General features: G+C 37.6%; 1 protein-coding gene, 9 non-coding genes and 2 pseudogenes across 11 annotated transcripts; all 12 read right to left on the bottom strand.

Moving 5' to 3' along the window:
• Nucleotides 1–7,224: 7,224 nt before the first annotated feature.
• On the bottom strand, nucleotides 7,225–12,255 carry LOC147531024 (APO protein 2, chloroplastic-like). 2 transcript variants are annotated; one of them, XM_086649317.1, is made up of 5 exons: nucleotides 12,107–12,255; nucleotides 10,843–11,012; nucleotides 9,230–9,585; nucleotides 7,995–8,827; nucleotides 7,225–7,578 (listed from the first exon to the last, which is right to left on the bottom strand). In XM_086649317.1, the coding sequence occupies exons 2-4, from the start codon at nucleotides 11,008–11,010 to the stop codon at nucleotides 7,996–7,998; spliced, it is 1,356 nt and encodes a 451-aa protein (XP_086505443.1). In that variant the 5' UTR covers nucleotides 11,011–11,012; nucleotides 12,107–12,255; the 3' UTR covers nucleotides 7,225–7,578; nucleotide 7,995. The 2 variants fall into 2 exon arrangements, with proteins under 2 accessions (XP_086505443.1, XP_086505442.1); XM_086649316.1 differs by having other exon boundaries at nucleotides 10,843–11,026; nucleotides 11,096–12,130.
• Nucleotides 12,256–13,491: 1,236 nt separating this feature from the next.
• Nucleotides 13,492–13,610, bottom strand: LOC147531025 (5S ribosomal RNA; annotated as a pseudogene).
• Nucleotides 13,611–14,167: 557 nt separating this feature from the next.
• On the bottom strand, nucleotides 14,168–14,286 carry LOC147531026 (5S ribosomal RNA; annotated as a pseudogene).
• A 736-nt stretch (nucleotides 14,287–15,022) lies between these two features.
• On the bottom strand, nucleotides 15,023–15,141 carry LOC147531027 (5S ribosomal RNA). Its single transcript, XR_015228913.1, has one exon. It is a non-coding gene; the product is annotated as a 5S ribosomal RNA (ribosomal RNA).
• A 1,872-nt stretch (nucleotides 15,142–17,013) lies between these two features.
• LOC147531028 (5S ribosomal RNA) lies at nucleotides 17,014–17,132 on the bottom strand. The gene has a single exon (XR_015228980.1). It is a non-coding gene; the product is annotated as a 5S ribosomal RNA (ribosomal RNA).
• A 559-nt stretch (nucleotides 17,133–17,691) lies between these two features.
• Nucleotides 17,692–17,810, bottom strand: LOC147531029 (5S ribosomal RNA). Its single transcript, XR_015228977.1, has one exon. It is a non-coding gene; the product is annotated as a 5S ribosomal RNA (ribosomal RNA).
• A 527-nt stretch (nucleotides 17,811–18,337) lies between these two features.
• On the bottom strand, nucleotides 18,338–18,456 carry LOC147531030 (5S ribosomal RNA). Its single transcript, XR_015228973.1, has one exon. It is a non-coding gene; the product is annotated as a 5S ribosomal RNA (ribosomal RNA).
• Nucleotides 18,457–18,975: 519 nt separating this feature from the next.
• LOC147531031 (5S ribosomal RNA) lies at nucleotides 18,976–19,094 on the bottom strand. The gene has a single exon (XR_015228974.1). It is a non-coding gene; the product is annotated as a 5S ribosomal RNA (ribosomal RNA).
• A 572-nt stretch (nucleotides 19,095–19,666) lies between these two features.
• Nucleotides 19,667–19,785, bottom strand: LOC147531032 (5S ribosomal RNA). The gene has a single exon (XR_015228896.1). It is a non-coding gene; the product is annotated as a 5S ribosomal RNA (ribosomal RNA).
• A 560-nt stretch (nucleotides 19,786–20,345) lies between these two features.
• LOC147531033 (5S ribosomal RNA) lies at nucleotides 20,346–20,464 on the bottom strand. Its single transcript, XR_015228919.1, has one exon. It is a non-coding gene; the product is annotated as a 5S ribosomal RNA (ribosomal RNA).
• A 573-nt stretch (nucleotides 20,465–21,037) lies between these two features.
• On the bottom strand, nucleotides 21,038–21,156 carry LOC147531034 (5S ribosomal RNA). The gene has a single exon (XR_015228963.1). It is a non-coding gene; the product is annotated as a 5S ribosomal RNA (ribosomal RNA).
• Nucleotides 21,157–21,731: 575 nt separating this feature from the next.
• LOC147531035 (5S ribosomal RNA) lies at nucleotides 21,732–21,850 on the bottom strand. Its single transcript, XR_015228972.1, has one exon. It is a non-coding gene; the product is annotated as a 5S ribosomal RNA (ribosomal RNA).
• Between the last annotated feature and the right edge of the window lie 212 nt (nucleotides 21,851–22,062).

Genomic DNA, 22,062 nt, shown 5'->3' on the forward strand with positions numbered 1-22,062 from the left:
TTGGGACGGAGGGAGTATTTGATAGTAATAATAACTTGTTGAGATTCTTCAAATTTAAAATCCCTTTTGGAATTTCCCCAACTAAACTGTTCTGAGAAAAATTAATGGCTTCCAGGGTTTTGAAGAGAGAGAGAGAGAGACAAAGAGAGATTTGAAGCAGAATTAGACCGTATTCCTAACAACGGGTAAACTTAGTAACAACTTTAGCACCTTCAGAAACGACGTGTTTGCTAATTCACCATGTAAAGTAAGAGAACAACGGTTTGAATCTCACTTGAAATAATCGTTGATTTTTTTTATATATCACGTAAGTCTTGGTGGCTTTTGAGCTAGTTTCTCCAATATATCATTAATGAACTATTCATGATCCCCATAGGTTCATTTGAGATTTCGATATCAGAAGGAACTTGTTTCAATACTTTAAATAGATAGATCTCGTAAATTTATATTATTTTCTTTGATCTCTTTTTCTTGTCAATCGATCCTCCTTCGTTGATGATTTATCGTTCTTTAGGGGTTTATCAATGACTGGTTTTTTCTCGGTGACGGGTGTCTTTCCGGCTTTAGGCGCCATTGATTCCGATCAGATTGGGGCATGGAATCTGGGGAATTAGGGCTTAAAGAAAGAGAAAAGGTGGGCGTTTTGGTGATGAAGATGATAGAGAAGAGTTGGTTAAGTATTTATAGGTGTTTGTTAAGTATTGGGATGATTCTAATTGACTCACTTCATATGTAAATAAACCCTGAGGGGGAGAGAGAGGTAGGGAAAGTAAATCAAGGAATAGATATAAAATTTCACTAATAAACCTCAGAAATTTTTGAATAATCTGGTAAAGGCAATTGATACACACTTTTTTATCTCTCTAGAGAGAAAGAAACATAGAGTAATGTTAATTCCACTAACAAAGTTTTAGTGTAGGTCTAGAGAGAAAATCTAAAAAGAAGAGAAAGAAAGAGAAAGAAAAATGATGGACAGAAAGCGAGATAGGGTTTTTAGAGAGAGATAGAGTTTTTAGAGAGAGAGAGTTCACTATGTGGCGGTTCAAAGAGGACATTTCTGGAAAGTTTTTTTTAACACATTAACAGTCAATGGACAGTAACGCCAAAAAGGGGGTCATCTGGGTATTTTCGATAAACTAAGGGACTAGGCGATAAGCTGGTCATAAACTGGGGGGCCACTCGGGAAATAACCCAAATTAAAATTTTTGCTCAGAGCCCGCGCATGGGCCCTTGAATATGATGGGGTTTGCGCACTTCAGGTTCGGGTAACAGATATAACATATAAAAATAGACCGCAACTTTGGAGAAACAAGAATATTTTACGGGATACAAAATTTTAAAGAAAGTATAAGTTTTATACAGTTCCCAGGGGGAAAAAATATGTTACTGGATACAAAATTTCAAAAAAATATTTTTGGGGTCCTTCATAAACCTGAAAAAATAATCAACTGAAGGTACAAATGTTAAATTTTTTACAGTTTAATCTTGTACATTTTCATCTTCCCCATCTATTCCCCCTAAAACTTTTCCAAATTTTCTACAATTTTCTCAAATTTATGTCATCATCTTCTTCTTCAACTCTTTCTATTTTGAAGATCATTGGAGCAAACATTCAGGAAGGACAAACAGTCCCAAAGTTTCAAACAATCGGAGGTATGGGGCATACAGATTAAACATGATCATCTAACAATCTTCCCCAAGAAAGGTAACAAACCAAAACTATAAAGATTTTGTGATTTTCTATGTCTAAAACCCTACAATTTCGACCTTTTTCCTTAACCTATAGAGTTAGACTCGTCAATAGTTTTTGTTTTTCAGACTTTGTGATGTTTAGGAACGCATTTAGCTCAGTTTTGAACATTTTCTTAACCTATAAAGTTTTATTCGTCAATAGTTTTTGTTTTTCAGACTTTGTGATGTTTAGGGATGCATTTAGATGAATTTTGAACATTTTATGTGAATTTGATAATCACGAACTATGTTTATGATAAATTTCATTATCGCGAACTAGATTTCGTGGGATGCAATCCACGATAGAACTTACTCAAATTTTATGGGTCGAGTCCCAAGAAATATCTCGTGAGTCTCAGGCCACGAAACTTTCGTGTGTCTGAGGCCACAAAACCTTTCTTGAAGTTCAGGCACAAAAATTGTTGTGGTCTCAGCCCACGAAAGTCTCATGTCCTGCAATCTATGAAACTACACATATAGGAATTAATCAAATTTTCATTACATAAGTTATGTACACTATCTGTTATGTACAAAAATATCTGACACATTTTGTTATGTAGGCGTAAAGAACAAAGAGTGGCTGAACCCACTCAAATATTTAACACAGTTTGCTGGGAGTTTTTTTCTCTATTCTTCTCATTTTTTCTCTTTTGCTTGATTTGGCAGAGATAAAAATCCTCTGGAGAAAATCCCACACTTATTTCTGTTCTAAGAAGGTTTTTATATAAAGACTCTAAGAGTCAGAATCCTAATCAAATTAGGTTTCCTTAAAAGACCACAGAAATAGAAAGACTTAGAATCCTATTCTATCTGGGATTCCCCGATGGGAGGTTTATCCCAGCTAGGACACCCTTTTGATGTGGTCGGCCAGGGCAGCCCCTTTAGTGAGGTTGGGCTTGGTCGACCCATAGCCTTGGCCGACCATGTAATGGTCGACCGCTTTTATTCATACAGACCTCCTATTTTGACCCGGTTCTTTACTATCCCTGTCGGACTATTTTCCGGATCTTTTGGATCTATCGAATTCACTCTATCATATCTTTCTGATCAAATTGACACTCTTTGGTGTAACTCATTGTAGGATCCGGTCGTGGTTAGTCGTGAATCATCTTAGTGATCTATTGACCGTAGTTGGCTTCCAGCTAAGCATTACGATCACCTAACTCGATTGAACTTTATGATCTTCTTCACAATTTGTTCTATTTAACGCATTGTCATCTTAGCCGAAGGACGTCTCCTTCACTTAGCCTATCGGAGTTTGAAATCGATGAAACTAGAGTTTCTTATGAAAAAATTCGAGTTTCAAAAATATATTCGGTGCTGAGTAAGGAGTGTTGCGTTAGGACGTATTTACTTTACGTCGTCGAATTTTATATCTGCGCTGACAAAAGAAGTAACAAAGTGAATATACAATATCTTTAATGTTTGAAGATTTGGAATGGTCTGACAATTGTGGTTTCGCCTACCATGTTGACATGCTTCATCATATTCAAACTGCAACCAGATATGAAGTCAAATAGATGGGTGGATATTTTATCCTTCTTATGGTACGTAAGAATTTTATACTTCATAAGAAAAGATTAAATTTTTGTACAACACGTTACTAAATCATAAATTTTCTTAAGTTGTGATTTACGAGCATTTTTCTAGTTGTAATGGGTGCAGTGTTAAGACTAGATTCAAGAAGGGTTGACATGTGCTGGGAAATGACTACCTTAATGTGGTACATATCCATAACAGTTGTTGGGTTAGACGAAGAATGTTGAAGACGTAACCTACATTTATTATTTTTTTTTGGGATACTTGACATCAATTATAATTTTTCTTTATATTCAAATGTAAACAACATTTATTTACATGAAAATATGAACGATTTCCCTCTTTCTGTGTTTATCAATTTTATGTTTCTGATATATGAAGACAAAAATATAATGAGATTTCGTAGTTCTGACAACACGAAATATTTTCGTGAGTGTTGACCCACGAAAATTCATCCTAATACAACCACTGTTTTGACTTACGAAACAACTAAGAGCAAAAACAACCAAGTGAAATTTCGTGGTCTACAACCAATGAAACATTTCGTGGTACTAGTTATGTGGTGTGAAATTGTCACATTTCTATCACTTAACTTAGATGAGTTCCTCCAATTTTTGTGTCGATTTTAATAATTTATGTATGTTATCATGAAAACAGTTGTTGGGGCTTTATTGAAACCATTAAATTTGAAATATGGTAAAGTAACTTCCGGATGGGGAAATATCCCATGGATGGGTGTTGCAATGGCTTCCAATGTACTTTTTTTGGGAAATTTACAATTCTTTCGTTTTACTGGATGAAATTTCAATGAAAGTGACATACAAGAAGCTAAGCAAAAGCTTTGGAATAAAATGGAGCAAAACATCAAAGTTTCCTCTGACATGCACATAAAGGGCAAGAACCGGAAGCCAAACAAGATTAAAAAATAAGACCTTACGAAATTAAATGAGAGCAAAAGGAGAAAATAGAAGTCTATGGAAATATAAAAGAAAAGAACACCAAGGGCATTCGGGTTATTTTTCACCTAGAAGGGGGCAAAGGGAGGTTAAGAAGGCCAAATGAGTCTTAGGAGCACTATGATCAACGTTGGAGAAGATTAGAAAAGAAAATGAGAAGAAATGAGCAAGAAATAAGTCAAGGGGCATTTTGGTCTTTTTGAGAAGCTAGAGATGTAGAGACATTAGAGTAAGGCACTCCAAAATTTCTAAAGAAATACCCAAGCACAAGCCCATGACCAAAAAGAAATTAGAAAAAAGAAGGAGAAGATAAGCATCTTAAATGCACCCCCATTTCAAGAAGCCTAAGGGCGTTATAGGAAAAGAAACTTTAGGGTAGAGAAAGAGAGGGGGTTGTTCATTATCGTTTCTTCGTCTTGTTGCTAGGGTTAGAGATGAGAGTTCTAAAAAGATAAAGAGGCAAAAAGAGCAAGGGACAAACAACTTGCCTCGGCCAAACATGTATTGGCCAGAGCGATCGAGTTGCTGCAGCTCGGCCAAGCTCTTGCCTTGGACGACCGAAGGTGTTGGAAGGCCGAGGCAAGAGCCACTTCAGTCCCCTCTTTTAGCCTTCTTTTCCCTTTTTCTTCCAAATTTTCTTCAACTTTTCGTATCCGCTTCTTCTTGATTTTTCCTGTTTTGTTTTAGATCTAGGTTTCTAGAGTGAGAAAGGGTTGATCGGTTGCATCTAAATGATTCATCTTCCATCGACCATAGCCTTGCGATCAAATCTGAGGGGGGACTCTCACACTCTACCTTATTAATTTCTTATTTCTTTCAATTTAATGTATAATAACTCCATGATTAGCTAATTATATTGACTAAAGGTTAAAGGATGATGTATTTCGATTAAGCGATCATGCATGTATATTTGAATGTTTGGCAATAAATCGATGTTCCTTTTATTTTAATTATCATTTCAATAGTATTTTCATGTGTTTTGTCATGCACCTCACATAGTTAATGGATGAAGTGAAGTGGTCTATATTGATCGTAGTTTAGATCCATTTATGTGTGTCCTGTTATGCACTTCACGTAGTTACACGACTAGACGACACTCTCAATGACTCGATATTAATCGACTAAGTATGATCTTTAGATATACGTAGTTTTTAGGAATTCTACCTTAGGAGTTGAACTAGACATAGTCGTAAGATCTTCACTCTGGATTCCCGATCCCTCAACACCTCTCTCACTCGACTCTATTCTCAACTTGCTCCATGACCTTCATGTAATTAGTCTAGTTCTATTTCTTTATTCTCTCAAACCAATTGAAAAGAAAACCTTTTATCTTTTGTTGTTTGTTTAGGCTTACTCTAGGTTTGACTTTTGATACTTAAGATTTTGGGCAAATAAAAGTTACTCGATACCTAGATTACCGACCTATCTTTGTGGATCAACCCGGTTTTACCGAGTTAATTTTTCTCAAACCACTTTACTCTCTGAGATGAGATTTATGTTGTGTTCGATAGGGGACTTTCCGGAGAAAATAGAAACATTTTCTCAAAATTTTAAAATCTTCTCCCGTTTGGTTGGCGATTTTGAGTAAATAGACTCGGGCGTCACATGACTCATTTTTTTCCCATTTTCCTCAAATTATAAGGAATCTGTTACCCTCCCCTTAGATAAGAAATACTTTCTCGCTCTCTCTATCTCCCTCATTTTCTCGCTCTCTCAACCCACTGTAGAGAGAGGGCAAAATATATAACAATGAAATAAAGGAGGCTTCCCTAGGTGTTTCTTCAACACTTATTTTTCTCAGCCGATGAGACTCCATCTCTGAGAATTCAACCATTACTCAAACATAGAAAACCTTAAATTTTAAGAATCTAAAAATAGGTTTGTAAAAAATTAGAGATAAAAGGTCTAGAGAGAAAAACTAGAGAGTGGAGGGAGGGACCGACGTGGTGGCTTCTCAGGTTTAGGATGAGTTGTGGATAGCACCAGATAAAAGGAAGAAGCTTACCTCAACAAACATCTCTCTCTCTCTCTAAAAATTCCTCCATTAATAAGTAATGAAGGAACACCAAAGGCTTGATCGACCGAAGGAAAAAATTTGGGACATCCTCTCTAAATCCTCTCTCTCTATTGTGTATGAAAATAGAAAACTAATTTTTTCTCCCGCAACAAAACAAACAGTGGAAAATATTAAAGTAAATATTTCTCAATATAAATATTTTCCTTTCTCAGATTTGCAATCAAACACAACCTTAAGGATATTGGTGAGGAAAATGAGGCGGGTTTAAGTTTGTAACTGCTACCCTTTTTTTTCTCTACATCTTTTTTTTTTGGAAGACGACAACGATCTACGTACGTCGTGATATTTGGCATTTGATACATCATAGATGTGATAAGCTCGATAACTGCCCACTCAAACATATCAAAAGCTCAACAAAGACAATGGCCTGAAGCCCAACAACTTTATTAATACCTACATAATCCAAATTCAAATAACCAAAGATTCCACCTTCTCTGGGATTCGAACCCCGGGACCTCCAGAGATTTCTGGAGTATATGTAAACACCTTGGAACCACCTGGGCTACCAACTATTGACTTTTTCTCTACATCTTAATGGTGGGGTAAAATGATTAAATTACCCTCTGTAATTATCCTAACCCAAACCAAACTCTCAATAACTCTACATCTTAATGGTGGGGTAAAATAATTTAATTACCCTGTAATTATCCTAACCCAAAAATAAATGGACGACCACACTTATCCGCCAAACTTAAAGGTTTCTAGAAAATTTGCTTTTTAAAATATGACAAACCATTTTTTTCAATACACCAAATAATTTGTGAAAATTCGCATAAAAAGTAAAGGAACATTTTGATCACCCCAAAGTATTAGACATCAATTATCACAGAAGTTTTATGATTTTCCAACATTAATTTTCATTTAGTTTCATTTCAAAATTTGTTGCGAAGATACTCGGATTTATAGAAATTAAAATACACATTTAAATGAAAGGTGACATCTATTCAAATTAGAATATTTTTTTACAAGATGGATCTCTTCAAAATATTAAACACTTCTCATGTCCAGATACCTTATCTATTCAATTCGTAGGCAATGGGAACTTCCTTTCATGGCATTGAACCAGATATACACTACAACTGAAACAGGACAAACAATGAGAACTTCTTTTCTTCTAATCAAGACTTTGCCTTCATTTCCAATATCAGCTTCCTATCGACCATCACGTGAGTAAGGAACCTGTAAAAGCTAAAGGGAACAGTGTAAGAAGCTAATGGCCGGCGACTAATATTCATACATACTGACAGTGTACCATGTCCAGCCCGTTTCCTCCACCTGCAAAAAGGAAAAGATAAAAGTATCAAAACACAGAATCAACCAAAAGCTCAGTACAGAAATTTGTTTACTATAAAGGTTTAATTGCTACGATGTCACTTCGTTTTTTTTGTTTCTTTTGCAGAAAGGTTTAATTGCTAATCATTGACCAATCACTTCCTGTTAAGTTCGGAGAGTGATTTCCCCTGCAAATAAAACTTGCAAGTATGATTTTGTTTCCACGCTCATCAGAACCCTGGTCGATCAGAAATTCTCGAAATATCTTGTGGATATTCTAAATAACCCTTTTCTTAATCTATGGTGCTGGTATGTTAACAATTCAGACTCGTGGAAGCAACAATGACAACCATAAACATATAAGGAATTCAAGCTTTGAACATGTAATGCCTGGAGTTGTTCATCAGAAAAGCAATTACCTCATATTACCATCTCAGCTTCTTTAATGTCACTTGGAATCCCAACATCAAGCCTCATCGTTGGTTTATACTCTTCCGGCACAGCAGCACCTGCTTGCACACAAATCTCAACCACAGCTGGTGCTTGCCCGTAAAAGTTCCTTAGCTCGCGTTGTAAAGGAGGGCCATTAACATCAGGCAAATGCCAAACGTACCTCGGTGGCAATAAATCATCGAGAAGTGCTGCTTGCCACCCATGTTGCCCATTTCGTTGCTGATGCTTATAGGCCCCACAATTCTGTGCCTTGTGACCGCTAGGTCCCACGTGCACTTCCGGACAATAGCCGCACACTCTTACTACATATTTTCTCATCAACTTTTTCACTCCATGTCTCACCTTATCCCAGACTTCAAGTGTTTCCTCGGCAAGCAATATTGTCTCTTCAGATTTTGATGGAGATTCTATCTCAGAATCAAGTAAAATCTCATTCAAGGAATCTTTAGCAATCTCTGTTGTTTCGTCAACTAACTCGTCTTCGTTAGCATCAATAATCTCATTCCTCCCTATGCGAATAACTGGTTTTCTCCTCCTTTTTGTAGGAAACTCGGGTAGATCAACCCCAGCTTGTATACAAAGTTCGATGATTGCTGGTACCCGGGGAACTGAAAACCTCTCTTCATGAGATATACGTTGCCCCAGACGATCAAAGAGATGGTAAGCTTCAATGGGCAAGAAGATTTCGTCAACTGTCGCCGCTCCCCATTCATGCTGGCCCTTACGGACCTCAGTTCGTTGACCTCTGCATGACTTGAATGGATGCCCAACAGGTCCCACATGAATTTCATTACACCACCTGCGCGAATATAGATAGAAGATACTAACTACGAAGTACACGCTAAAAATGACAACCTCCAATACTTGCATTGAAGTACAGATCTTACACCACCAGTGAAAGAATACATTGACGTAACAGGCTTTAGGTAAGGTATAAACCACTCAGTTTTAATACAATTGACAAAGCTACAGAGGTTAAAATAGAAGATCTCCCCAATTCATGTTTTTCTCCAAACTCATAATGGTCAATATACAAAGCAATGACTCCTGGAAAAATCTCCGATCTAATATATCTTAAATCATTAACAATTTATGTTAGACACCTAGAACAATTAGATGCATATAAAAAGGCTCTGCAGGTCAAGCGAGGATTTGGCACTAAAACATGTAAACAAAGAAGAAAACTGAGGCAGATAATTACTTGCAGGCTTGAACTGGCACCACTTTCAACAGCTTTTTCAGATTGTTTATCAGCTTTATTCTCGCATTATATACTTCGTATGCAACTGGTATAAGCTTTCGTACTAGCAACCCATTTCTTGGTGGTTGTACTGGTTTCTTGGGCTGCCCCTTCCTGCTCTTTTGCCTCTCCCTAGCAGCTCGTCTGAGTTCCACAATAGGTACTGGGAAGGGTTTCTTCTCCTTTTTAGAGTAGTAACGAGGGAAATCCGCATTTTGCGGAAGATTACTTTTAATCACGGATACTTTCGAGCGTGGCCTTGAAAAGCAAGGTGGGACTACAAACACGAGTGGATGTTTAAGCTCATTGCCACTACGCTGCAGCCAAAGCAATGAACAGATTAACTCAGTATAAAAATTATACAGTACATAGTTGCTTTAGCAAGCGAAGCAGTTAGAAACCACAAAATGTATTTAATGGCATTGCTTGGTTAAAGACAAGTAAAAAGATCAAGAGAATTTCTTCCTATTATGGTATCTAGGAGAATTATTGACTGTTAAAGACTCAGAAAGAAAATATAAACATTGGTAACTTCAGATGTAAGATAACTGTCACCTATAGAACTGGCAAACCTATTTACTTTACGTATCGAGGCATAGAATTTGAAGGTGAGAAATATTAGAAGCAGTGAACTTCAGTGGTATTTTGGACTCCTTGACCATTTGGTTATGCGAAGGATTGCATACCAACTTAAAGAGAAGAAGTCAATGGGATATAGCTTGTGTGGAAGTAAAAGTAGGAAAAATGAGGGCTTTGATGGATTAATAAGACGGGGAATATGAAATAGAAGCAAGCAAGTATATGCAACAAACTCAAACAGGAAAAAGTTAAAATCAAAGCTCCTTCCTGACTATTGTTATATCTCCATTAGTGTTGGCTGGATTACTGAAAGCCTCCCCAACAAACGAGGTTGAATAAGAGGAGTCCTAAATGTAGAACTAGAATGTCCCGACCAGAATAGAATAACAAATATTTAAACTTATATAGTTGAATTGATTGTATGACCAAATCATCAACTGATCCAAACCATAATTTTTTTATGGTCGGGTATGAAGCTGAATAGAATATTAATATTTCAAATGCATCAACATCCACTATGAATCTATGAGTTCAGAGATTCAGCCTGAAACTAATGGGAGTAATTCATAGTTTTCTGTTATATCACTATCGCAAAAACATCGGAGTTCATGGTGTTCTGTTACTCAATCATGGCTTCAACAAAGAAATCATAATTTGGAAACTTTTAAGGCTATAGCTCAAAACCTATGAAACATGGACACTAGGACGTAGCTGACTCCGGTAAAGGGACAGGGCTGAAGACACACACACACACGCGCGCACACACATACACACACAGAGATATATATATATATATATATACTTTTAATAGTAAATAAAACCTTCTTTACTCCTTAGATTTTTCTACTTTTGGACGTTCCACTGTTACATACATTATACATGAAACACATTAATCTAGAGAGATATTTTATGGTCCTAGTTGGTGTGCAAGTTTACGTAAGATGTACGTAATAAAGTGGCTGGAGTACATTAAGAAAGCCAGAAAGCCGACATACCTTCACTGAGCAACCAAGAAAACCAAGATCTTGGCACAGCATTAGTTTCGGACATTTCTCTTTCAAATGGGAGGATACTGTAATGTTATCGAACTTGAAAGGAATAGTCCTGGCATTGTTTTGTACCGTCGTAATTCCAGCTGGGAAGTTCGCAGAAGCACAACTCATCCCTAAAATTGCAGACCTACTTAAGTAATCACCAAAAACGAAACCAAAATACCACAATATATTCCCATAACTCTTACTAGCAGACATTACATAAAACTGTTGAGATGAAGTAACGATAGGAAGCCTTTTTAGAAAAAGTGTACGACGGGGTTCCCTAAGAAAGGTCAAGTAGCTAAGTGATGTGAATCACGTTTCAAAATAAGTTATTCCCTAAAACTAAAACTATCCCATCTTGATACTTCATTGATTTTAACACATTATACTATTCAAGTAGTATGGGAAATATCGTAAATGACAATTTAAGTCTTTAACACCGTAAAGAAATTCGTGATACTACACTACACCTGTATATTTAAACAAATTCAATGGTAAAACATCAACCGGGCTAGCATAGGTCAGATTTGTTGAAAATAACTTATTTGCAGTTTCCTATATACCTCTTAATCGAGAAGATGTTTCAAGATTATGGTTTGAATTGACCAAGAGATAAGTCTAGAAAGAAAAATATATCAAATGCGTTTGTATCCAACAAGGAACTATGTAGGTGCCAATTGCAAATTCCAATTTCGATAGAAATTTTGGTAGACATGGAAATGGAAATATTTCGGTCATTTTGACCGAAATATTTAGAAATTTACTTCCTTGACAAGGCATTGTTAGGAGAAACTTAGTTAAATTTCGATTTCGATGGAAATTTCGATTCCATCGATAGGCATGGAAATATTTCGTTCATTTCCACAGAGCTGTAATATAAATAGAGGTGTTTACAATATGTTTTGTTAAGCAAGCAAGTAGAAACAAGAAATTAAGCTATCATCAAGAAAATCAAAAAAAAATAAGCAAGGTGTTTTATCTAGCAAACATAAGAGCATTTCCAGTACTTGAAATTATTCATAAACATCTTACACCCAACCAATTTGGTATCTAGGGCCAGTTATGCCCTTTTATCTCTTTTCAATCTTATAAAGAAATGGCAACAAGTGCATCAAATTCTACCTTTAAACGTTACCCTAATTCTATACCTATTTTCAGGCATACATGAAATCAAAGTAGATAGAAAACGGTAAAGAACAACAAACATGGGAAATAGAAAAACCTTAGGAAAGCTCGATCAATGTATAGACTGGTGCCAATTATTTCTGGAAAAATATATTATCTTTCTCGATGTGTATCCAACAGGTAAAATAGTTGAACTGTTAGAGAGAACGAAAGTTGGAGACAGTGCTGTTAGATTTATAGAGGGCCATTGGTAAGGGGACCTGTAAATTGCTATTGGGGAGCTGTAGTTAAAAATCAATTTTTTGTACTACAGCTACTCCCCGTACCAATTTGGTAAGAGAAGTTATTTTTTGGGGAGCGTTTTGGGGAAAGCTAAATAGTTTCTGGGGTGTGAAATTTTAAAGGAATATGTAGAATTTTAGAAATTTTCCGGGGAAATAAATTTTGAGGGGAAATAAAAAAAAAAAACACTCCACCTCACCTCACTCTATCTCCACCTCACCTCACTCTCTCTCCACCTCACCTCTTTGTCTTCTCCGATTAGGTCGCCGCCCGAAAGATTTTCCGGCCGGCGACCATGAAAAAAAAAAAATTTCACTTTCTCTCTCTCTAGAAACTCCGGCGAAGGGGTTTCCCTTCGCCGGAGTTCTTCAACAAACCAGATCTGGCCTGTTGAAGAACATACCAGAACTGGTCTGTTTTTCTCCGGCCGGCGACCATGAAAAAAAAAAAAAAATCACTCTCTCTCTCTAGAAACTCCGGTGAAGGGGTTTCCCTTCGCCGGAGTTCCGGTCTGTTCTTCAACAGACCGATCTAGAACAGACCGGAACCTCGGCGAAGGGAAACCCCTTCGCCGGAGTTTCTAGAGAGAGAGAGAGTGAGTGAAAAATAATTTTTATTTTATTTTTTTCATGGTCGCCGGCAGGAAAAATTTCCGGCCGGCGACCTAATCGGAGAAGATAGAGGTGAGGTGGAGAGAGAGTGAGGGGAGGTGGAGAGAGAGAGAGCTGAGGTGGAGAATTATTTTGCTTTCCCCCTAAATAAAAGTGTCAAACAAAATTGACCAATTTTTGACCAAGTCTTCACACCCCGGAAACTATTTAGCTTTCCCCAAAGCGCTGCCCTATTTTTTTTAATTTGAAATTAAATAATGAAATACAGAGGCATTAGAAAAAATAATTACACAATTTAAAATTTTAAAAAATTTAATAGTAATTTTCTTTTCTTTCCATTCTTTCTTAAACCCTAAATATTTCCGGACATATTTTTATGTCTCCAAATCGCTGTCATCGGTTTATAATACGTACGACGAGTTATTCCAGTTTTAAATTACTCGAGTTACACAAAATTCTGAAAAATAGACGGATGACACAGAAAACAACGTTTTTTTTGGCAAATCCGACCGTCCTAACCCGCCTTTGGCAGGTTATTTTCTTCCCTCCTTCTCCATCTCTCTGACGAGATGGAAAAAAAGTAGAAAAAGAGATGCAACACGAGGACTTCCCAGGAGGTCACCCATCCTAGCACTACTCTCACCCAAGCATGCTTAACTTCGGAGTTCTGATAGGATCCGGTGGATTAGTGCTGGTATGATCGCATCCGTTAGTATTTTACAATGGGTACTACTTGTTCTCATCGTGGACTCTTATTTCTCCCCGCTCGTGCCTTTTCAAGCACTCTATAGTGATACGACGTAAAAACATTTACTCCCTCCGTCCGATTATGTTTGACGTTTTTGCAGATCCAACTTATCGACCATTTTTATTTATTGTTCTCTCACTAAAAGATTTTTCCTAAATTACCCATATTAAATTTAGAGTATTCAAATAAATAATATGTTGGAAGTAGTGTAGAAATAACTGAAACTTTTTATTCTTATTCAAAGTAAAGGGTAGATTGGGAAATGCTAATGAAATTAGTAATAAATATTTCCGGACATATTTTTATGTCTCCAAATCGTTGTCATCGGTTTATAATACGTACGACGAGTTATTCCAGTTTTAAATTACTCGAGTTACACAAAATTCTGAAAATAGACGGATGACACAGAAAACAACGTTTTTTTTGGCAAATCCGACGGTCCTAACCCGCCTTTGGCAGGTTATTTTCTTCCCCCCTTCTCCATCTCTCCGACGAGACGAAAAAAAAAGTATAAAAAGGGATGCAACACGAAGACTTCCCAGGAGGTCACCCATCCTAGCACTACTCTCACCCAAGCATGCTTAACTTCGGAGTTCTGATAGGATCCGGTGGATTAATGCTGGTATGATCGCATCCGTTAGTATTTTACAATGGGTACTACTTGTTCTCATCGTGGACTCTTATTTCTCCCCGCTCGTGCCTTTTCAAGCACTCTATAGTGATACGATGTAAAAACATTTACTCCCTCCGTCCGATTATGTTTGACGTTTTTGCAGATCCAACTTATTGACCATTTTTATTTATTGTTCTCTCACTAAAAGATTTTTCCTAAATTACCCATATTAAATTTGGAGTATTCAAATAAATAATATGTTGGAAGTAGTGTAGAAATAACTGAAACTTTTTATTCTTATTTAAAGTAAAGGGTAGATTGGGAAATGGACGTTTTTGCAGATCCAACTTATTGACCATTTTTATTTATTGTTCTCTCACTAAAAGATTTTTCCTAAATTACCCATATTAAATTTGGAGTATTCAAATAAATAATATGTTGGAAGTAGTGTAGAAATAACTGAAACTTTTTATTCTTATTTAAAGTAAAGGGTAGATTGGGAAATGCTAATGAAATTAGTAATAAATATTTCCGGACATATTTTTATGTCTCCAAGTCGTTGTCATCGGTTTATAATACGTACGACGAGTTATTCCAGTTTTAAATTACTCGAGTTACACAAAATTCTGAAAATAGACGGATGACACAGAAAACAACGTTTTTTTTTTGCAAATCCGACGGTCCTAACCCGCCTTTGGCAGGTTATTTTCTTCCCCCCTTCTCCATATCTCCGACGAGACGAAAAAAAAAGTAGAAAAAGGGATGCAACACGAGGACTTCCCAGGAGGTCACCCATCCTAGTACTACTCTCGCCCAAGCACGCTTGACTTCGGAGTTCTGATGGGATCCGGTGGATTAGTGCTGGTATGATCGCATCCGTTAGTATTTTACAATGGGTACTACTTGTTTTTGTAGACGGTAAAAAGTCTACGGGTCGGAAAGTCTGACAATCAACGGGTCGACGGTCAAAAGTCTTGTCGGGTCGGGTCGGATGCTTCGGGGACCGGCTACGTGTCGAAAAGAACCTGCACACAAAAAGAGAGAAGAGATCGTGAAGCCTCTGGGACACCGGGATGGTGCGGCCTGAGGGGGCTCCGACGGTCAAGTCAGATACTCAATCAAATATAAATAAAGTGAAAGTGGGCGATAAGGAGGTAACCGTCGTCGGAGTGCTTAGGTGTTGCGGCTCGTGGAGTTGTCGGAACAGATCCCCATGGTAATGATATACTTACTGTAATTAAGGGGGTGATGGTAATGAAGTATTGTCATTAACCCGCTGGTCGTAAAGGAGATTTGCAATAAGGTGCTGGTCGTAAAGGGATCCGCAATAGGGTGCTGGTCGTAAGTGGATCGAATGGTGAAGATCGTTGGATGAATGAAGGCGATACGCCTAGCGTCTTATCGCTAGATGAATGATGCGGTAAGGAGGTGGTGGTATTAGGATGGTGATACGGCCAGCTAGTTACTGCTGGATGGGTGTTACCGTCAGCTCGTTACCGTTGGATAGGAGATATATCAAACCAGAGAGCTCTTATGCAATAAGGTGGTGGTCGTATGGTGTTGATACGGTTAGCTAGTTGTCGTTTGATTTGTGACAATTGGACTCCTATCTCCCAACTTCTAAGACAATGAGTCAGAGACTTTGAGAGGATCAGAAGATCTTTGAGATGCTTATGAGAGAGCAAGTGAGTAGAGAGAATGGATTAGGCTACTCGAGTACTGTTGTCGAATATTGGATGCCTTTGTCTGAGTGTTGCTTCTTGTATTTATAGTTGTGGAGAGGGATTGCCTTGATGACAACCAGCTAGTAACCGACGTATTTATTCCGTGTCATTACTCATGAGAGATACGTTAAGGGCTAGAGGATCTGACCATCAGATGAGTATTTAAATTTCTCGAGGGACGGCCAGGATGTTGCCGCGTGTGCGGTACGCTACTGGCCGGTAACGCCCGTCTTTAAGTGGTAGATAAAGAATACTTATCACTAGTGCGGTTATGGATTACGCAATATTCCTCTGGCCGTAAGATTGCCTAGTACCGACGGGTGGCTATCGCGTGACACGTGTCAGATACACTTAGTGTCAAGCGGTATGGATTCGGTGACCGGAGTAGCGACTTGGGCCATTATCGGGCCTTCTTATTTAGCCTCGCGGGTTTTACCCTTACAAAGGGGTTGTTCCTTTATTCTACAGGCACCTCGTGCGGCGGATATTTGCCCATACAGTTCTCATCGTGGACTCCTATTTCTCCCCGCTCGTGCCTTTTCAAGCACTCTATAGTGATACGACGAAAAAACATTTACTCCCTCCGTCCGATTACGTTTGACTTTTTTGCAGATCCAACTTATTGACCATTTTTATTTATTGTTCTCTCACTAAAAGATTGTTCCCAAATTACCCATATTAAATTTGGAGTATTCAAATAAATAATATGTTGGAAGTAGTGTAGAAATAACTGAAACTTTTTATTCTTATTAAAATTAAAGGGTAGATTGGGAAATGCTAATGAAATTAGTAATAAATATTTCCGGACATATTTTTATGTCTCCAAATCGCTGTCATCGGTTTATAATACGTACGACGAGTTATTCCAGTTTTAAATTACTCGAGTTACACAAAATTTTGAAAAATAGACAGATGACACAGAAAACAAAGTTTCTTTGGCAAATCCGACGGTCCTAACCCGCCTTTGGCAGGTTATTTTCTCCCCCCTTCTCCATCTCTCCGACGAGACGAAAAAAAATAGAAAAAGTTATGCAACACAAGGACTTCCCAGGAGGTCACCCATCCTAGTACTACTCTCGCCCAAGCACGCTTGACTTCGGAGTTCTGATGGGATCCGGTGGATTAGTGCTGGTAAGATCGCATCTGTTAGTATTTTACAATGGGTACTACTTGTTCTCATCGTGGACTCCTATTTCTCCCCGCTCGTGCCTTTTGAAGCACTCGATAGTGATACGACGAAAAAACATATACTCCCTTCTTCCGATTATGTTTGACTTTTTTGCAGATCCAACTTATTGACCATTTTTATTTATTGTTCTCTCACTAAAAGATTTTTCCTAAATTACCCATATTAAATTTGGAGTATCCAAATAAATAATATGTTGGAAGTAGTGTAGAAATAACTGAAACTTTTTATTCTTATTAAAAGTAAAGGGTAGATTGGGAAATGCTAATGAAATTAGTAATAAATATTTCCGGACATATTTTTATGTCTCCAAATCGCTGTCATCGGTTTATAATACGTACGACGAGTTATTCCAGTTTTAAATTACTCGAGTTACACAAAATTCTGAAAAATAGACGGATTACACTTAAAACAACGTTTTTTTGGCAAATCCGACGGTCCTAACCAGCCTTTGGCTGGTTATTTTCTTCCTCTCCTCTCCATCTCTCCGACGAGACGAAAAAAAAAAAGTAGAAAAAGGGATGCAACACGAGGACTTCCCAGGAGGTCACCCATCCTAGCACTACTCTCGCCCAAGCACGCATGACTTCGGAGTTCTGATGGGATCCGGTGGATTAGTGCTGGTATGATCGCATCCGTTAGTATTTTACAATGGGTACTACTTGTTCTCATCGTGGACTCCTATTTCTCCCCGCTCGTGCCTTTTCAAGCACTCTATAGTGATACGACGTAAAACATTTACTCCCTCCGTCCGATTATGTTTGACTTTTTAGCAGATCCAACTTATTGACCATTTTTATTTATTGTTCTCTCACGAAAAGAATTTTCCTAAATTACCCATATTAAATTTGGAAGAGTGTAGAAATAACTGAATTTTTTTATTCTTATTAAAAGTAAAGGGTAGATTGGGAAATGCTAATGAAATTAGTAATAAATATTTCCGGACATATTTTTATGTCTCCAAATCGCTGTCATCGGTTTATAATACGTACGACGAGTTATTCCAGTTTTAAATTACTCGAGTTACAAAAAATTTTGAAAAATAGACGGATGACACTGAAAACAACGTTTTTTTGGCAAATCCGACGGTCCTAACCCGCCTTTGGCAGGTTATTTTCTCCCCACCCCCCCCCCCCCCTACGAGACGGAAAAAAAGTAGAAAAAGGGATGCAACACGAGGACTTCCCAGGAGGTCACCCATCCTAGTACTACTCTCGCCCAAGCACGCATGACTTCGGAGTTCTGATGGGATCCGGTGGATTAGTGCTGGTATGATCGCATCCGTTAGTATTTTACAATGGGTACTACTTGTTCTCATCGTGGACTCCTATTTCTCCCCGCTCGTGCCTTTTCAAGCACTCTATAGTGATACGACGTAAAACATTTACTCCCTCCGTCCGATTATGTTTGACTTTTTAGCTGATCCAACTTATTGACCATTTTTATTTATTGTTCTCTCACTAAAAGAATTTTCCTAAATTACCCATATTAAATTTGGAAGAGTGTAGAAATAACTGAAATTTTTTATTCTTATTAAAAGTAAAGGGTAGATTGGGAAATGCTAATGAAATTAGTAATAAATATTTCCGGACATATTTTTATGTCTCCAAATCGCTGTCATCGGTTTATAATACGTACGACGAGTTATTCCAGTTTTAAATTACTCGAGTTACAAAAAATTTTGAAAAATAGACGGATGACACTGAAAACAACGTTTTTTTGGCAAATCCGTCGGTCCTAACCCGCCTTTGGCAGGTTATTTTCTCCCCCCCCTCCTACGAGACGGAAAAAAAGTAGAAAAAGGGATGCAACACGAGGACTTCCCAGGAGGTCACCCATCCTAGTACTACTCTCGCCCAAGCACACATGACTTCGGAGTTCTGATGGGATCCGGTGGATTAGTGCTGGTATGATCGCATCCGTTAGTATTTTACAATGGGTACTACTTGTTCTCATCGTGGACTCCTATTTCACCCCGATTTCACGCACTCTATAGTGATACGACGTAAAAACGTTTACTCCCTCCGTCCGATTATGTTTGACTTTTTAGCAGATCCAACTTATTGACCATTTTTATTTATTGTTCTCTCACTAAAAGATTTTTCCTAAATTACCTATATTAAATTTGGAGTATTCAAATAAATAATATGTCGGAAGTAGTGTAGAAATAACTGAAACTTTTTATTCTTATTAAAAGTAAAGGGTAGATTGGGAAATGCTAATGAAATTAGTAATAAATATTTCCGGACATATTTTTATGTCTCCAAATCGCTGTCATCGGTTTATAATACGTACGACGAGTTATTCCAGTTTTAAATTACTCGAGTTACACAAAATTCTGAAAAATAGACGGATGACACAGAAAACAACGTTTTTTTGGCAAATCCGACGATCCTAACCCGCCTTTGGCAGGTTATTTTCTTCCCCTCTTCTCCATCTCTCCGACGAGACAAAAAAAAAAAAGTAGAAAAAGGGAAAAAAAAAGTAGAAAAAGGGATGCAACACGAGGACTTCCCAAGAGGTCACCCATCCTAGTACTACTCTCGCCCAAGCACGCTTAACTTCGGAGTTCTGATGGGATCCGGTGGATTAGTGCTGGTATGATCGCATCCGTTAGTATTTTACAATGGGCACTACTTGTTCTCATCGTGGACTCCTATTTCTCCCCGATTTCACGCACTCTATAGTGATACGACGTAAAAACGTTTACTCTCTCCGTTCGATTATGTTTGACTTTTTAGCAGATCCAATTTTTATTTATTGTTCTCTCACTAAAAGATTTTTCCTAAATTACCTATATTAAATTTGGAGTATTCAAATAAATAATATGTCGGAAGTAGTGTAGAAATAACTGAAACTTTTTATTCTTATTAAAAGTAAAGGGTAGATTGGGAAATGCTAATGAAATTAGTAATAAATATTTCCGGACATATTTTTATGTCTCCAAATCGCTGTCATCGGTTTATAATACGTACGACGAGTTATTCCAGTTTTAAATTACTCGAGTTACACAAAATTCTGAAAAATAGACGGATGACACAGAAAACAACGTTTTTTTGGCAAATCCGACGATCCTAACCCGCCTTTGGCAGGTTATTTTCTTCCCCTCTTCTCCATCTCTCCAACGAGACGAAAAAAAAAGTAGAAAAAGGGAAAAAAAAAAGTAGGAAAAGGGATGCAACACGAGGACTTCCCAGGAGATCACCCATCCTAGTACTACTCTCGCCCAAGCACGCTTAACTTCGGAGTTCTGATGGGATCCGGTGGATTAGTGCTGGTATGATCGCATCCGTTAGTATTTTATAATGGGTACTACTTGTTCTCATCGTGGACTCCTATTTCTCCCCGATTTCACGCACTCTATAGTGATACGACGTAAAAACGTTTACTCCCTCCGTCCGATTATGTTTGACTTTTTAGCAGATCCAACTTATTGACCATTTTTATTTATTGTTCTCTCACTAAAAGATTTTTCCTAAATTACCTATATTAAATTTGGAGTATTCAAATAAATAATATGTCGGAAGTAGTGTAGAAATAACTGAAACTTTTTATTCTTATTAAAAGTAAAGGGTAGATTGGGAAATGCTAATGAAATTAGTAATAAATATTTCCGGCCATATTTTTATGTCTCCAAATCGCTGTCATCGGTTTATAAAACGTACGACGAGTTATTCCAGTTTTAAATTACTCGAGTTACACAAAATTCTGAAAAATAGACGGATGACACAGAAAACAACGTTTTTTTGGAAAATCCGACGATCCTAACCCCGCCTTTGGCAGGTTATTTTCTTCCCCTCTTCTCCATCTCTCCGACGAGACGAAAAAAAAAAGTAGAAAAAGGGAAAAAAAAAAGTAGAAAAAGGGATGCAACACGAGGACTTCCCAGGAGCTCACCCATCCTAGTACTACTCTCGCCCAAGCACGCTTAACTTCGGAGTTCTGATGGGATCCGGTGGATTAGTGCTGGTATGATCGCATCCGTTAGTATTTTACAATGGGTACTACTTGTTCTCATCGTGGACTCCTATTACTCCCCGATTTCACGCATTCTATAGTGATACGACGTAAAAACGTTTACTCCCTCCGTCCGATTATGTTTGACTTTTTAGCAGATCCAACTTATTGACCATTTTTATTTATTGTTCTCTCACTAAAAGATTTTTCCTAAATTACCTATATTAAATTTGGAGTATTCAAATAAATAATATGTCGGAAGTAGTGTAGAAATAACTGAAACTTTTTATTCTTATTAAAAGTAAAGGGTAGATAGGGAAATGCTAATGAAATTAGTAATAAATATTTCCGGACATATTTTTATGTCTCCAAATCGCTGTCATCGGTTTATAATACGTACGAAGAGTTATTCCAGTTTTAAATTACTCGAGTTACACAAAATTCTGAAAAATAGACGGATGACACAGAAAACAACGTTTTTTTGGCAAATCCGACGATCCTAACCCGCCTTTGGCAGGTTATTTTCTTCCCCTCTTCTCCATCTCTCCGACGAGACGAAAAAAAAAAAGTAGAAAAAGGGAAAAAAAAAAAAGTAGAAAAAGGGATGCAACACGATGACTTCCCAGGAGGTCACCCATCCTTGTACTACTCTCGCCCAAGCACGCTTAACTTCGGAGTTCTGATGGGATCCGGTGGATTAGTGCTGGTATGATCGCATCCGTTAGTATTTTACAATGGGTACTACTTGTTCTCATCGTGGACTCCTATTTCTCCCCGATTTCACGCACTCTATAGTGATACGGCGTAAAAACGTTTACTCCCTCCGTCCGATTATGTTTGACTTTTTGGCAGATCCAACTTATTGACCATTTTTATTTATTGTTCTCTCACTAAAAGATTTTTCCTAAATTACCTATATTAAATTTGGAGTA

Source organism: Eschscholzia californica, unplaced genomic scaffold, assembly GCF_041429995.1.
Source record: "Eschscholzia californica isolate CP2 unplaced genomic scaffold, dmEscCali1.0.p SCAF_6, whole genome shotgun sequence".
Taxonomy (NCBI): Eukaryota; Viridiplantae; Streptophyta; class Magnoliopsida; order Ranunculales; family Papaveraceae; genus Eschscholzia; species Eschscholzia californica.

Bases quoted from the DNA above. Each gene is read 5' to 3' on its own strand.
- LOC147531024 (XM_086649316.1), bottom strand. The intron at 9,586-10,842 runs GTATGTCGGCTT...CTTTGGCTGCAG, and splicing joins TTCTTGGTTGCTCAGTGAAG to CGTAGTGGCAATGAGCTTAA. The intron at 8,828-9,229 runs GTAATTATCTGC...ATATTCGCGCAG, and splicing joins GTGCCAGTTCAAGCCTGCAA to GTGGTGTAATGAAATTCATG.